Raw genomic sequence first — 13,002 nt, forward strand, 5'->3', positions numbered from 1 at the left:
AAGCCACTGTAGGTCTCTCTTTATGTAGTGTTGTGTGTTTTGTCCTATATTATTATATATATATATATTTTTTTTATCCCAGCTCCCGTCCTCGCAGGAGGCCTTTGCCTTTTGGTAGGCCGTCATTGTAAATAATAATTTGTTCTCAACTGACTTGGCTAGTTAAATAAAAGTAAAATAAATTAAATAAAATGAAAATACCCATCCATTTCAGGTTCAGATTAATGAAGAACATCCTGAAGTAGCCGAGGGGCAAACGCTCCACGTATGCGCGGCGTCTGACGTCAAAAAGTGGGTTGCTGTTTCGTAAAAAAAATAATTTAAACTTTTTGGTCTTCATTTAAGGTTAGCCATGTGGTTAAGGTTTGGTTTAAAATCACATTTTAAGAAAATAAATTGTAAAAAAATCATCGGGGTATATGACTTTGTGTCTGTGGTAACTCTTTGCCACGCCTCTTCGCCTCCTAATATAACCAACATAGAGGAAATGTTGTTTCTGTATGAGAGAGGATCTTCGGACTAAAATACTGTCCAGGTAAATTGCAAAAAAAGGAAAGAGTTGTAAACGCTAATGCTAGCAGATTTGTTGTGTTTTCTTCACGCTAGAACTGCAGTCACTTCATCCGAAACGCGATTCAATATCAATATGCAGGAAGTTGAATAAAGTTGTCTGTCTAGCCTAGCACGATGCAACTTGGCAGATAACTGTTTGGTTGGTAAATTTAGTCGTTAGGTTGTTCCCTTTTTTTCTCTGTAAAAATTGTGAAATTGGTTTGCAAGTTTACAGTCGCTTGACGTTGAACACGTTTCTAGCCTTCCTGTTATAAGCCCTAGTTAGTTAAATAACTAAGTTGGTTTGCTAGCCAGCTAAAACTATAAGCTACTTCATGCACACGTTTGGTAGATAGTGGCACAGTGTGCATTTGCTTGTTTCTCTGCAGAATGTGAATGGTAGCATAATACCAATTTAGTCTGTATGATAATATTAAACAAGTATTAACGTTCAGCAACACGCAATTTAACTTATTGGAGGCTTGGCGTTAGCTAACAAGCCTAGACGGTCCATAATAGTAGTTATTAAAATGTGAATTTGTGTACACGCATCAAACTGTTGCGTGCTCCTTTCGTATCATAAACTACACACGTTTTGATAGCTAAGTCCTTGCCAGGTCAATTGGTAAACATGCATCATGGTACCCACTTTGGGTTTAGCTAGCTAATGTAGCTATGTCATGTGTCAATCAATAATGCTTTTGCGGTAGCTACCATTTTGGTCTTCGAGTCCCACACTCATTTAGTGTCAGTAGTTGTACCCAAACATGCAGTGTCATCATAACTAACTTCCTTGCACAAGAATGGTTTTGTAATCCTTTTGTTTTAATACATCATCCCAGTATGCGTTATTAAAACAACGTTTTTGTCAACAGGTGGAGAGATCTTCCACTGAGGGACTTGACAAATCGGAGGGGTCTAAAAATACCCACTTTATTCGGACCTCAATATGGGGGTATTAATATCCCGGTTTAGGGTATGTATTGCATAACTTGTTCATTTTAGTGTTCCTGTATGGTTGTTGGTAGAGCATGGTGCGTTTTATTCCTGGGGCCACCCATACCTAAACTGTATGCACCAGTGTTTCCCCTAGAAAAACATTTATGCAGCATTAGCAAAGTTAGGGTGTGGACAATGGCATGGTTTTTAAATATAACAAAATATAAATGAATCTGTTTCATGAGCTGAAATAAAAGATGCCCAAAAATGTGCAAATGCACAAATAGCTTATTTCTAAATTTGAGAATTTGGCAGTAAGTCCAACCGGCCTCACAACCGCAGACCATGTGTATGGAGTTTGTGTGGTTGAGCGATTTGCTGATGTAATTGTTGTGAACAGTGCCCCATGGTGGGGGTATGGGCAAGCATAAGCTATGGACAACGAACACAACTGCATTTTAAGGAGGACGATTTGAATGCACCGAGATACCGTGACGAGATCCTGAGGCCCATTGTCGTGCCATTCATTTGCCGCCATCACATTGTGTTTCAGCCTGATAATGCACTGCCCCATGTTGCAAGTCTCTGTACACAATTCCTGGATGATGAAAATGACCCAGTTCTTCCATGGCCTGCATACTCACCAGACATGGCACCCATTGAGCATGTTTGGGATGCTGTGGATCAATGCGTTTGACAGCGTGTTCCAGTTCCCGCCAATATCCAGCAACTTCGCAAAGCTATTGAAGAACAACATTCCACAGGCCACAATCAACGGCCTGCTCAACTCTATGTGAAGGAGATGTCGCTCTGCATAAGGCAAATGGTGGTCACACCAGATACTGACTGGTTTTCTGCAATCTGTGATCAACAGATGGGTTTCTGTACTCCCAGTCATGTGAAATCCATAGAATAGTGCCTCATTTATTTCAATTGACTTATTTCCTTATGAACTATGACTTTGAAATAGTTCCATGTTGTATTTAATTGTTTATACACACACGGTGCATTCGCAAAGTTTTCAGACCTTTCCGGGAAGTACAAAACTAAAACGTATTAAATACTTTTTTTTTTTCATCGATACACTACCCCATAATGACAAAGCGAAAACAGGTTTTTAGAAATGTTTGCAAAAAACAGATACCTTATATACATAAGTATTCAGACCCTTTTACTATGATACTCGAATTTGAATTAAGGTGCATCCTGTTTCCATTGATGCTACAACTATATTGGAGTCCACCTGTGGTAGATTGATTGGACATGATTCGGAAATGGCACACCTGTCTAAGGTCCCACAGTTGACAGTGCATGTCAGAGCAAAAACCAAGCCATGAGGTTGATTGAATTGTCCGTAGAGCTCTGAAACAGGATTGTATCTAGGGAAAGGTAACAAAAAAATGTCTGCAGTGTTGAGAGTCCCCAAGAACAGTGCCCTCCATCATTCTTAAACGGAAGAAATTTGGAACCACCAAGTCTCTTCCTAGAGCTGGCCACCTGGCCAAACAGAGCAATCAGGGAGGTGACCAAGAATATTATGGTCACTCTGACAGAGCTCCAGAGTTCCTCTGTGGAGATGGTTGTCCTTCTGGAAGGTTCTCCCATCTCTGCAGTACACCACCAATCAGGCTTTTATGGTAGTGCCCAGACGGCCACTCAGTAAAAGGCACATGCCTGTATGGAGTTTGCAAAAATGCACCTAAAGGACTGTCAGACTGATGAAACCTAGATGTAATACTTGGCATTCAGGCCAAATAGTTATGTCTGGAGGAAACCTGGCACCATCCCTACGGTGAAGCATGGTAGTGGCTGTATCATGCTGTGGGAATGTTTTTCTAAGATGAACGGAGCAAAGTACAGAGATCTTTGATGAAAACCTGCTCCAGAGCGCTCAGGACCTCAGACTGGGGCGAAGGTTCACCTTCCAACAGGAAAACAACCCTATGCACACAGCCAAGACAATGCAGGAGTGGCATCAGGACAAGTCTCTGAATGCCCTTGAGTGGCCCAGCCAGAGCCCAGAACCTGATCAAACATCTCTGGAGCGACGCTCCCCATCCAACCTGACAGAACTTGAGGGTCTGCAGAGAAGAATGGTAGAAACTCCGTCAAATACAGGTGTGTCAAGCTTGTATCGTCATACCCAATAAGACTCCAGGCTGTAATTGCTGCCAAAGGTGCTTTCCCCCCCCCCCTTTTTTTTTCTCCCCCCCCCTTTTTTTTAACCAGGTAAGCTAGTTGAGAACAAGTTCTCATTTACAACTGCGACCTGGCCAAGATAAAGCAAAGCAGTGCGACACAAACGACAGAGTTACACATGCATTAAACAAGCGTACAGTCGGTAACACAATAGAAAAAATAGTCTATGTACAGTGTGTGCAAATGGCATGAGGTGGTAAGGCAATAAATAGGCCATAGTAGCAAAGTAATTACAATTTAGCAGATTAACACAGGTGTGATAGATGATTATGATCAGATGATGGTGTGTAAGTAGTGATATTGGTGTGCGAAAGGGCAACAAAGTGAATCAAAACAATATGGGGATGAGGTAGGTAGATTGGGTGGGCTATTTACAGATGGACTATGTACAGCTGCAGTGATCGGTTAGCTGCTATCTGATGTTTGAAGTTAGTGAGGGAAATGTAAGGCTTCAGGGTTTATTTTTTTAAATATTTTTAATTGCAATACGTTCCAGTCACTGGCAGCAGAGAACTGGAAGGAAAGGCGGCCAAAGGAGTTGTTTGCTTTGGATGACCAGTGAGATATACCCGCTGGAGCACGTGCTATGGGTGGGTGTTATCGTGACCTGTGAACTGAGAAGGCGGAGCTTTACCTAGCATAGACTTATAGATGACCTGGAGCCAGTGGGTCTGGCGACAAATATGTAGCTAGAGCCAGCCGACTAGAGCATACAGGTCACGGTGGGTGGCATAAGGGGCTTTGGCAACCAAACGGATGGCACTGTGATGGACTACATCCAGTTTGCTGAGTAGAGTATTGTAAGCTATTTTGTAGATGACATCGCCGTAGTCGAGGATCGGTAGGATAGTCAGTTACTAGGGTAAGTTTGGCAGCGTGAGTGAAGGAGGCTTTGTTGTGAAATAGGAAGCCAATTCTAGATTTGATTTTTGATTGGAGATGTTTGGCGTGAGTCTGGAAGGAGAGTTTACATTCTAGCCAGACACCTTGGTATTTGTAGTTGTCCACGTATTCTAGGTCATCTAGGTATTCTAGGTCATCTGTGATTTAGGTGAAGGAGAAGCTGGGGAGGCTCGGGCAAGTAGCTGCAAGGGGTGCAGAGCTGTTGGTTGGGGTAGCCAGGAGGAAAGCATGGCCAGCTGTAGAGATGCTTATTGAAATGTTCAATTAACACGGTCACCACTGATAAATCCATGACTTCTAGCCTCAGTGCAGTGGGCAGCTGGGAGGAGGTGCTCTTGTTCTCCATGGACTTCAGTGTCCCAGAACTTTTTGGAGTTAGAGCTACAAGATGCAAATTTCTGTTTGAAAAAGCTAGCGTTTGCTTTCCTGACTGACTGTATTGGTTCTAGTTGCATATCATTGGGAACAGTTGCATATCACAGGGACTATTCGATGCTATTGCAGTCCGCCACAGGATATTTTTGTGCTGGTCAAGGGCAGTCAGGTCTGGAGTGTATCAAGGGCTATATCTGTTCTTAGTTCTACGTTTTTTCCCAAGGGGCATGCTTATTTAAGATGGTGAGGAAATTACTTTTAAAGAACGATCAGGCATCCTCGACTGACGGGATGAGGTCAATATCCTTCCAGGATACCTGGGCCAGGTCGTTTAGAAAGGCCTGCCCGCAGAAGTGTTTTAGGGAGCGTTTGACAATGATGAGGGGTGGTCGTTTGACCGCGGACCCACAGCGGATGCAGGCAATGAGGCAGTGATCGCTGAGATCCTGATTGAAAACAGCAGAGGTATATTTGGAGGGCAAGTTGGTCAGGATAATATCGGAGGGTGCCCATGTTTACAGATTTAGCGTTGTACCTGGTGGTTTCCTTGATCATTTGTGAGATTGAGGGCATCCTAGCTTAGATTGTAGGACTGCTGGGGTGTGAAGCATATCCCAGTTTAGGTCACCTAACAGAACGAACTCTGAAGATGGATGGGGGGCAATCAATTCACATACGTTGTCCAGGGCTCAGCTGGGAGCTGATGGGAGTCTATAACAGGCGGCAACAGTGAGACTTATTTCTGGAGAGGATAATTTTTAAAATTAGATGCTCGACCTGTTTGGGCATAGACCTGGAAACTATGACAGAACTTTGCAAGCAATCTCTGCGGTAGATTGCAACTGCTTCAACAAAGTACTGAGTAAAGGGTCTGAACACTTATGTAATTGTGATATTTCATATATATATATATTTTTAATACATTTGCAAAAATGTCTTACTCTTTTTGCTTTGTCATTATTGTGTGTTGATTGAGGGGGGGGGCGTTTTTACTCCCTGGCCAACACACAATACCGTATAATGTTAAATTGGAATTATGTTTAGAGATTTGTATTAATTCAATTAAAAGCTGAAATGTCACTCACAGCTGTAATCCCTACCAAAGGTGATTCTTCTAACTTGTATTGACTCAGGGGTGTGAATACGTATGTCCATTTTAAAGTTCTATATTTCATTTTCAATAAATTAGCAAAACATTTCTAACCGTGTTTACACTCTGTCATAATGGGGTTGTGTGTGTGTGTGTGGTGGGGGGGGAGTATATATTTAATCCATTTTGGATTCAGGCTGTAACACAACAAAATGTGGGATAAGTCAAGGGGTGTGAATAATTTTTGAAAGTGTGTATATTTGTCACGGGGTGGCAGACGTTTGCAGCAACCCTCTAAATTCCAGAGAATAGTCCTGTGCTCTGCTAGTCCTAGTCCTATTGATAGTACCCAGTTTACTGAACTCAAAGCAAGTCTTCCTTCTCTGATACTTTTAACTTGTTCTCTTGACAGACTAAGCCATCCACTGTAGAGGTTTTGGAAGGAATTGATAAGGTATGTGTTTTTTTTTGGGGGGGGGGGGTTTGTGTCAAGATGGTGTTGATCAGGACTATTTTTGGGGATGTCGCTCTAGAGATTGACCTTGTTACACTATATAGCCCATCTCGAGCTTGATCACTCTAGGCGATGTCCAGCAGAGTGACTGACGCATGTTTCCTAGCACCAGCGGAAGATGGGTCACTACACTGTCCACCAACTGATATTTTTGGGGTGTGGCTAAATCGCACGAAGAACCAAAGGGTGTTTTCTAATCCCTCTTAATAAAAATAAAAAAAGGATAGATAAGTTGGTAATGCACCCGGACATTGAGTAAATAGGCTTTTGTCAAGATTACCAGAGGGAGGCATGGAGAAGTCATATGATGTGTCTGGGATTGTACACGGCTGTTGAATTGATGTGTGGTCTTTGCTGGTTGTTTATTCATTATACACAAGGTACAATACTATTACATATATCTATAGGGTTAACTTAGTTACATTATTAGTAAGAAAATTGTGGCATATGAAACTTATTTAGTCATTATAGAGAGGAAGTTTGCCTATATTCAATGTGTCATTTTTTTTGTTATAGTCATGGAAAATGTTTTATTTACAGGATATACAGACTGGTGAGGAATGTAGAGAACTGTATCAAAGACAGTTGAAGCAATGGATATGGAGACTACTGCTGTACTCATCTCTTCTCTACCTGATGGCCAGCATAATTGTGTATCTCTGGTACCTCCCTGAACAGATGATTGGGAAGGTCATATTGGCCCTTCCGTATGTGATATTTCCACTATTGTAAGTATCTATATATATATATATATATATGAGAGAGAGCGAGATCGCTATGTCTATTTGTAGTTGGTTGCTTACTTACCCGTCTGTTCTAATTGTTCTTTCCGCAGTGTATGCCTCCTTCGAAAGGGGCTGATTGCTCTTTTTAACAGAAGAACGGAAAAAAACAGTATGTGCTTTAGTCTGCCTCATCATGACATGCTGCTTTCATTTGGTATAATCAGTAAAATGTTTTTTGTTTTGTTTGTTTTAGATGAAAAATTGGACGATCTCAAATCACAAAAACGAAAAATTGTAAGTTTAACTTTTTCTGTGGTTGTCTTTTGATTGGGTGAACATGGACTGGACTGATATTAGAATCTGTCATAGCCGTTAGAATCCGGCATAGCTGCCCCCTTATACCTGGATAAGGTTGAATATAATGTGGATCCCCTAATCATTCATGAAGGGGTCAAATGAAAGAGCTGAGATGTCAGCACTTTATATACTATCCTTGTACTTCTTTACACCCCGTAACTAATTTGTAAGTGGATTTAATCTGCCATTGAGACAATTTACCACCTCGAGATGAACACTTTTACAAGGTGGCGTACCGACGATATGCAGGAGTCTTCATGCCCTGTTCTGCTATTATCAAGCTTTTACAGCACTTTGCTTAGATAATTGCTACTCCTAATAAATCATCTAAAAATCTATGCAGACAGCTGTTAATTGGCCTAAAGACTTTACTTGGTAAAGCACTCTGCTAAAGTCTCTTAAATTAATAGCGTTTAGTGCTAGAAGGAAATACATCTGAGTAATTGCTTGTCATGTCTAATAACGTTCAATAATTATGGCTGATGGATTTTCACACTCCATTATCGAAGTAGTGCATGTAATTATTATTCTCATTATGTCTGAACAATAAGCTATTTGGTATTTCCCTTTTTTAAATGAAGTTTCTACAAAAACTAATTGAATGATGTGTAGACCTACTACAACCGCTTTTATTCGGAAAACCTTTTAATATCTCATTGATGGTAGAATGTGGGTCTGGCTGTCAGTTGACCTTTTTGTCAGTAGCTGGTCTTTATAGTGTTTCATTAGACCAGATAAGAAACATCTAGTTGAGAATATCAGTCTTGACTTCAAACACCAACATAAGGAGTTCACAATTCTGTTTTATTGAGTAGTTGTATCATATTGATATGGTGTTGAAGACTATTGTAAAGATCTGATCATCTGTACAGATACAAGAAAGTATATGCGGTCGTAGGACCCCCCCCCCCCTGTTAAAGCAGTTAATTATTCCAGTCACTTAATGAATTGCTTGTTCACTTGCTCTTTTTAAAAAATTTGATTAATTACGATGTGAAAGATACGACATTGGTTATCATTGTCTCATTGCGGTTGGATTTTAACAGAATTGTGTGGAATGGTGACGTGTCATATCAACATCATTAGTCAATTAACAGATCGATCAAACAGAAGCTATTAGAACAGAAACCTGCATACTCAACAGGGTTTTCTGGAAGACCAACACTATGGCACTTGACTGATGAAATGACTTGTACTGAATCAACCTCACTTTCAATGTGTCCTTTTCAATTCCTTAACATTTAAAAATATGAACTGCTCTTGTCCAACAGCTGTTAGAGGTGATGGAAACTGAAACCTATAAAACTGCAAAAATGATTCTGGAGAGATTTGATCCTGACTCAAAAGCAAAGGTGAGAATTTTTATTTTAACTTTATATTTAACTAGGCAAGCCAGTTAAGAACAAATTCTTATTTTCAATGACTGCCTAGGAACAGTGGATTAACTGCCTTGTTCAGGGGCAGAACAATAGATTTTTACCTTGTCAGCTCGGGGATGTGATCTTGCAACCTTTCGGTTACTATTCACTAGTCTACCCTGCCGCCCCAATTACATCTGCCTATGAGCCCACTAATTCTGTGAATTAACCTTGAAAGTACATCTTGTTTTCAATTTGAAGGTGCCAGAATCCCTTCCAAATGAAATGCATATGACTCCAAAACCTCACCAGGGTAATGTATTCCAAAACCTCACCAGGGTAATGTAGTTGCCTAGGTATCTTAAATACAATTTTTTTTTAATTTTTTTTTTTTTAAATGCCTTTCATGTGCTTGCAAGGCTTACCGTTGGTGAACATCCCTCCTTTATAGAAGTCCGTCAGCGTCATGTCACTCCTCGTCCCCCGGTGGCGTTGACTCCTGCCGCAGCCCGTCCTCCTCGTCCCCCGGTGGCGGTGACTCCTGCCGCAGCAAGTCTTCTTCTGGCCCCAGGGGCCACCCATGCAGGGCCACCCCTCCACTCCGCTCCTGGAGGACCCCCAGAGAGGATCCTGTCTGAGGCTGCTCAGCAGAGCTTGATGAAGAGGCCCATGACCCCTGGCACTCTTGTTCCAGGAGTGGGTGAGTGGCTGCACACAGAGACTATATCATAATGTGCTTAAGGTGATTTTAAAAATGTTATTTTTTTACAACCATCCTTTTCTCCTAGTCCTTCAGGGATGGGACTTTTCTATACTTTTAAATTTTACTACATTTTTTTTTACAAGAATGATGAGTTTGTTTTACAGGTGGTAGTTCTGGCCAATTGAGTGTAGTATTTGAATCCATTATGGTAGGGGGTGCCTTAAAACATACTGAAGGTCAAGTTTGCTCCAGAGAAGATACCTAGGCAACTACATTATGTCAGTAGTCTGGCCTAAGTCGATAGATGTGAATTTTGAAATAGAAGTTAGTGAATTTGGTGGATTTCTTTTTTTTTTTTTCACCAAGATTTCTCACCATACAACCTTTGACCAAGACTGTTAAAAATATGACGCTTATACTGTCAGCGAGTAGTGTATGTTTACTCTTATGTCAATAGTCTGGCCTTGGACACATCATAAGAATTGCGAACGGTTAGACATTCTCCCAGAGAAAGCAACATGGTGTAATTACCATGTGAGGTATACAACAACCAGGATAACCATGATTAATCAGGGAAGGCCTGCATCTGTTCTCTGGTGTCGGTACTGAAAACTTAATAAATGCCTTTCTAATACCAGGAAACATGTGTCATGGGCACACCTTGCAAATGTTTCATATAACTTGATACTATCATGCACTTTTGTAAAAAAAATACATTTTGATAGTCACTACAGTTTCCATATGTTGGTATATGAATAAGCAGTAGGAAACTATTGGTTAGTGTATATTAATTACTGCTCAGTAACACAGCAGGGATTCTTGTATAGGTGCTGTGCAAGTGAGATCCATTTCCAAGTCATTATTAAAATGTGTCTGTTTCAGACATGTTATAGTGGGCCTCTGCAGCGAACTGTAGATTTGGGTCTTGCTGTTTTTTTATGAAGTTTCTGGGCCTCCGTGTGATCAGTATTCGAGACCAGCTAATGTTCATGTGTGTTCTGCACCCCCCCCAGGCCCTCCCCTGGCCAGACCTGTCCTCCCCAGGGATCGCAGCGCCATGGACAGGGTTATTGAGTACCTTGTCGGTGATGGCCCTCAGAATAGGTAGAGTAGCTTCTTGGCAGTGTCACCTAAAGATGTGTGATTTGGACAGATGTCAGCGTCTATCGTTTTTAACACGGGCAATGTATTGCTATTATGATCATTTTTTAATCCTCAGCAAAAAAATAATCTTCTGATTTCATTGCATGTATGCAACATGTATTTTCTCCCTCCCAGATATGCCCTCATATGTCAGCAGTGTCTCACCCATAACGGCATGGCATTAAAAGAGGAATTTGAATATATTGGTAAGATTTTGAGAAACATATCTGTCACTCTCCATCAAACACTATGCCCTTAATTTGCCCTCTAGCATTTGGCAGCACTGTGTATTTTCAGGCTCTTAAAAGCCTCTGCCACTACTGGCCTCTGAAAGCATCTAGATTGAATATACAAATAAGGGCAACCCATTGATCTGATGCATTTATGATGCAATTATTTTTGGAATATCATTGGTTTTTATCTTCACATTAATCTGTTTACATGGAAATAAATGCCAATCATACAGTTGACAGTGCACTTCGACCATAGTGGTTTTGTCTCGTTTCAGCCTTTAGATGTGCATATTGTTGTTTCCTGAACCCTGCGAGAAAGGCCAGACCCCAAGCCCCCCGACTCCCTGAGATCAGTGCCGAGACGAAGATCCTCACCGACGCACCCGTCGCAACACCACCTGAAGCCGATGAGAGCCCCGTTGCTGCAGGTATGTCTCTGCTAACCCAACAAGCAGTGGAAGAATAACATTGTCCTAAATGTTTGCTTACTTGAATGCCTGTTAAACCTGATGATATATTGATCCTGTCAATGTTCAGTTGAGGAGAAATGGCCTTCTCCCCCAGCTGTAGAGGAGATCCAGGAGTTGACAGTTACTCCAACAGAGAGTGCCCCTGAAACAAAAGGGTCAGAAACCCCAGGCTGTCTGCATACCACCCCAGAGAAGTCCGATGGAGAACTGGATATGTCCGATATGGAGGTTCAATAGAATGTTTCAACATAATTTTAGGCTGGAGCTATATTCTTTTTTTAGTTATTTTTCTTTGTTTTTTTTAAAAAGTAAACTTAATAACATCAATGCTGTGAGTAAGAATCGTAGAATGACAGGCTAAGGGTTTGGTATGAACTTAAATAAATACACATTTTTCCTGTCTGTTATAGTGATAGCATATAAACTGAATCCTGATGATATGGGATAATGGACAGGCAATACTCTTGGGATTTGACGCGATGTCAATACTTTCATACACTATTCCAGCACTTCCATCCATGAAGCAAAGAGTAGGTCTGCTAGCTAAGCGTTTGGCGTTGATGCACAGCTGTAGTTCTTTTCTTTTTTAGTGTTTTAAATATTAAGCGGATAAGCAATTTGTCTGTTTTGTGTGACAATGTCTGTCCATGTTGTCTACAGACAGGTAAACATGCTAATGCATGCTACTATTACTTAATAATAATAATAATAATAATAATAATGCAGAGGCCAAATGTAGCTAAGCAGTTGGTTTGTAGAATGATGTTTTCTTCAGTTTGTTTTCCGGGAGTTATTTGCTACATTGTCACTATTTTTTTAGTTTTTTTGTTGTTGTGAATGTCTGGCCATGTTTACAGAAATGCAAAAAAATATACTGTCCGGTGTTCTATGAAATCTGTATATTTATAGTTGATGATATTTATAGGTACTACAGTATTGGGATACAGTGCCTTTTGATCAGTATTGAATAGGTTTTGGATACTTCAAGCACCATGTGGCTAACCACATGTTTACGCAGTAATGGTACTATCACGAGTGCTTGTTTACATATGTATTGCTTAAAAGGAGAAAGATGTTCTGCTCTACTCTGCATCCGAGTGCGTTGTGCGTTTATACTTTGAAATAAATAAAGGTAGTCAATTTCAGTAAGCTGCATGTGTTTGCTTAGCATTATGAATTTTCCGGTTTCATCATGTAACTGAGTTGTTTTGACCTCCTCAGCAGCTATACCAACTAGAGGTCGACCGATTGTGATTTTTCAACGCAGATACCGATTTTATTGGAGAACAAAAAAAAAGCTGATACCGATTTTAAATCAGCTTTTTAAAAATAAATATATTTGTAATAATGACAATTACACCAATACTGAATGAACAATGAACACTTTAACTTTATATAATCAATTTAGTCTCAAATAATGAAACATGTTCAAATAATGCAA

The 13,002-nt window shown here is 40.6% G+C and overlaps 1 protein-coding gene across 4 annotated transcripts; it reads left to right on the forward strand.

The window, feature by feature from the left end:
• The first annotated feature begins 377 nt into the window (after positions 1-377).
• LOC115118745 (endoplasmic reticulum junction formation protein lunapark-A-like) lies at positions 378-12,706 on the forward strand. 4 transcript variants are annotated; one of them, XM_029647447.2, is made up of 13 exons: positions 384-535; positions 1,428-1,528; positions 6,471-6,512; positions 7,113-7,300; positions 7,408-7,466; positions 7,551-7,591; positions 8,926-9,006; positions 9,274-9,325; positions 9,464-9,712; positions 10,729-10,819; positions 10,994-11,064; positions 11,367-11,519; positions 11,629-12,706. In XM_029647447.2, exons 2-13 carry the CDS (start codon positions 1,502-1,504, stop codon positions 11,796-11,798), a joined length of 1,224 nt encoding a protein of 407 aa, XP_029503307.2. In that variant the 5' UTR covers positions 384-535; positions 1,428-1,501; the 3' UTR covers positions 11,799-12,706. The 4 variants fall into 4 exon arrangements, with proteins under 4 accessions (XP_029503306.2, XP_029503305.2, XP_029503307.2 ...); XM_029647446.2 differs by having other exon boundaries at positions 378-535; positions 7,408-7,591; positions 11,656-12,706; XM_029647445.2 differs by having other exon boundaries at positions 381-535; positions 7,408-7,591.
• The last annotated feature ends 296 nt before the right edge of the window (positions 12,707-13,002 follow it).

This window comes from Oncorhynchus nerka, linkage group LG1 (genome assembly GCF_034236695.1).
Source record: "Oncorhynchus nerka isolate Pitt River linkage group LG1, Oner_Uvic_2.0, whole genome shotgun sequence".
NCBI lineage: Eukaryota > Metazoa > Chordata > Actinopteri > Salmoniformes > Salmonidae > Oncorhynchus > Oncorhynchus nerka.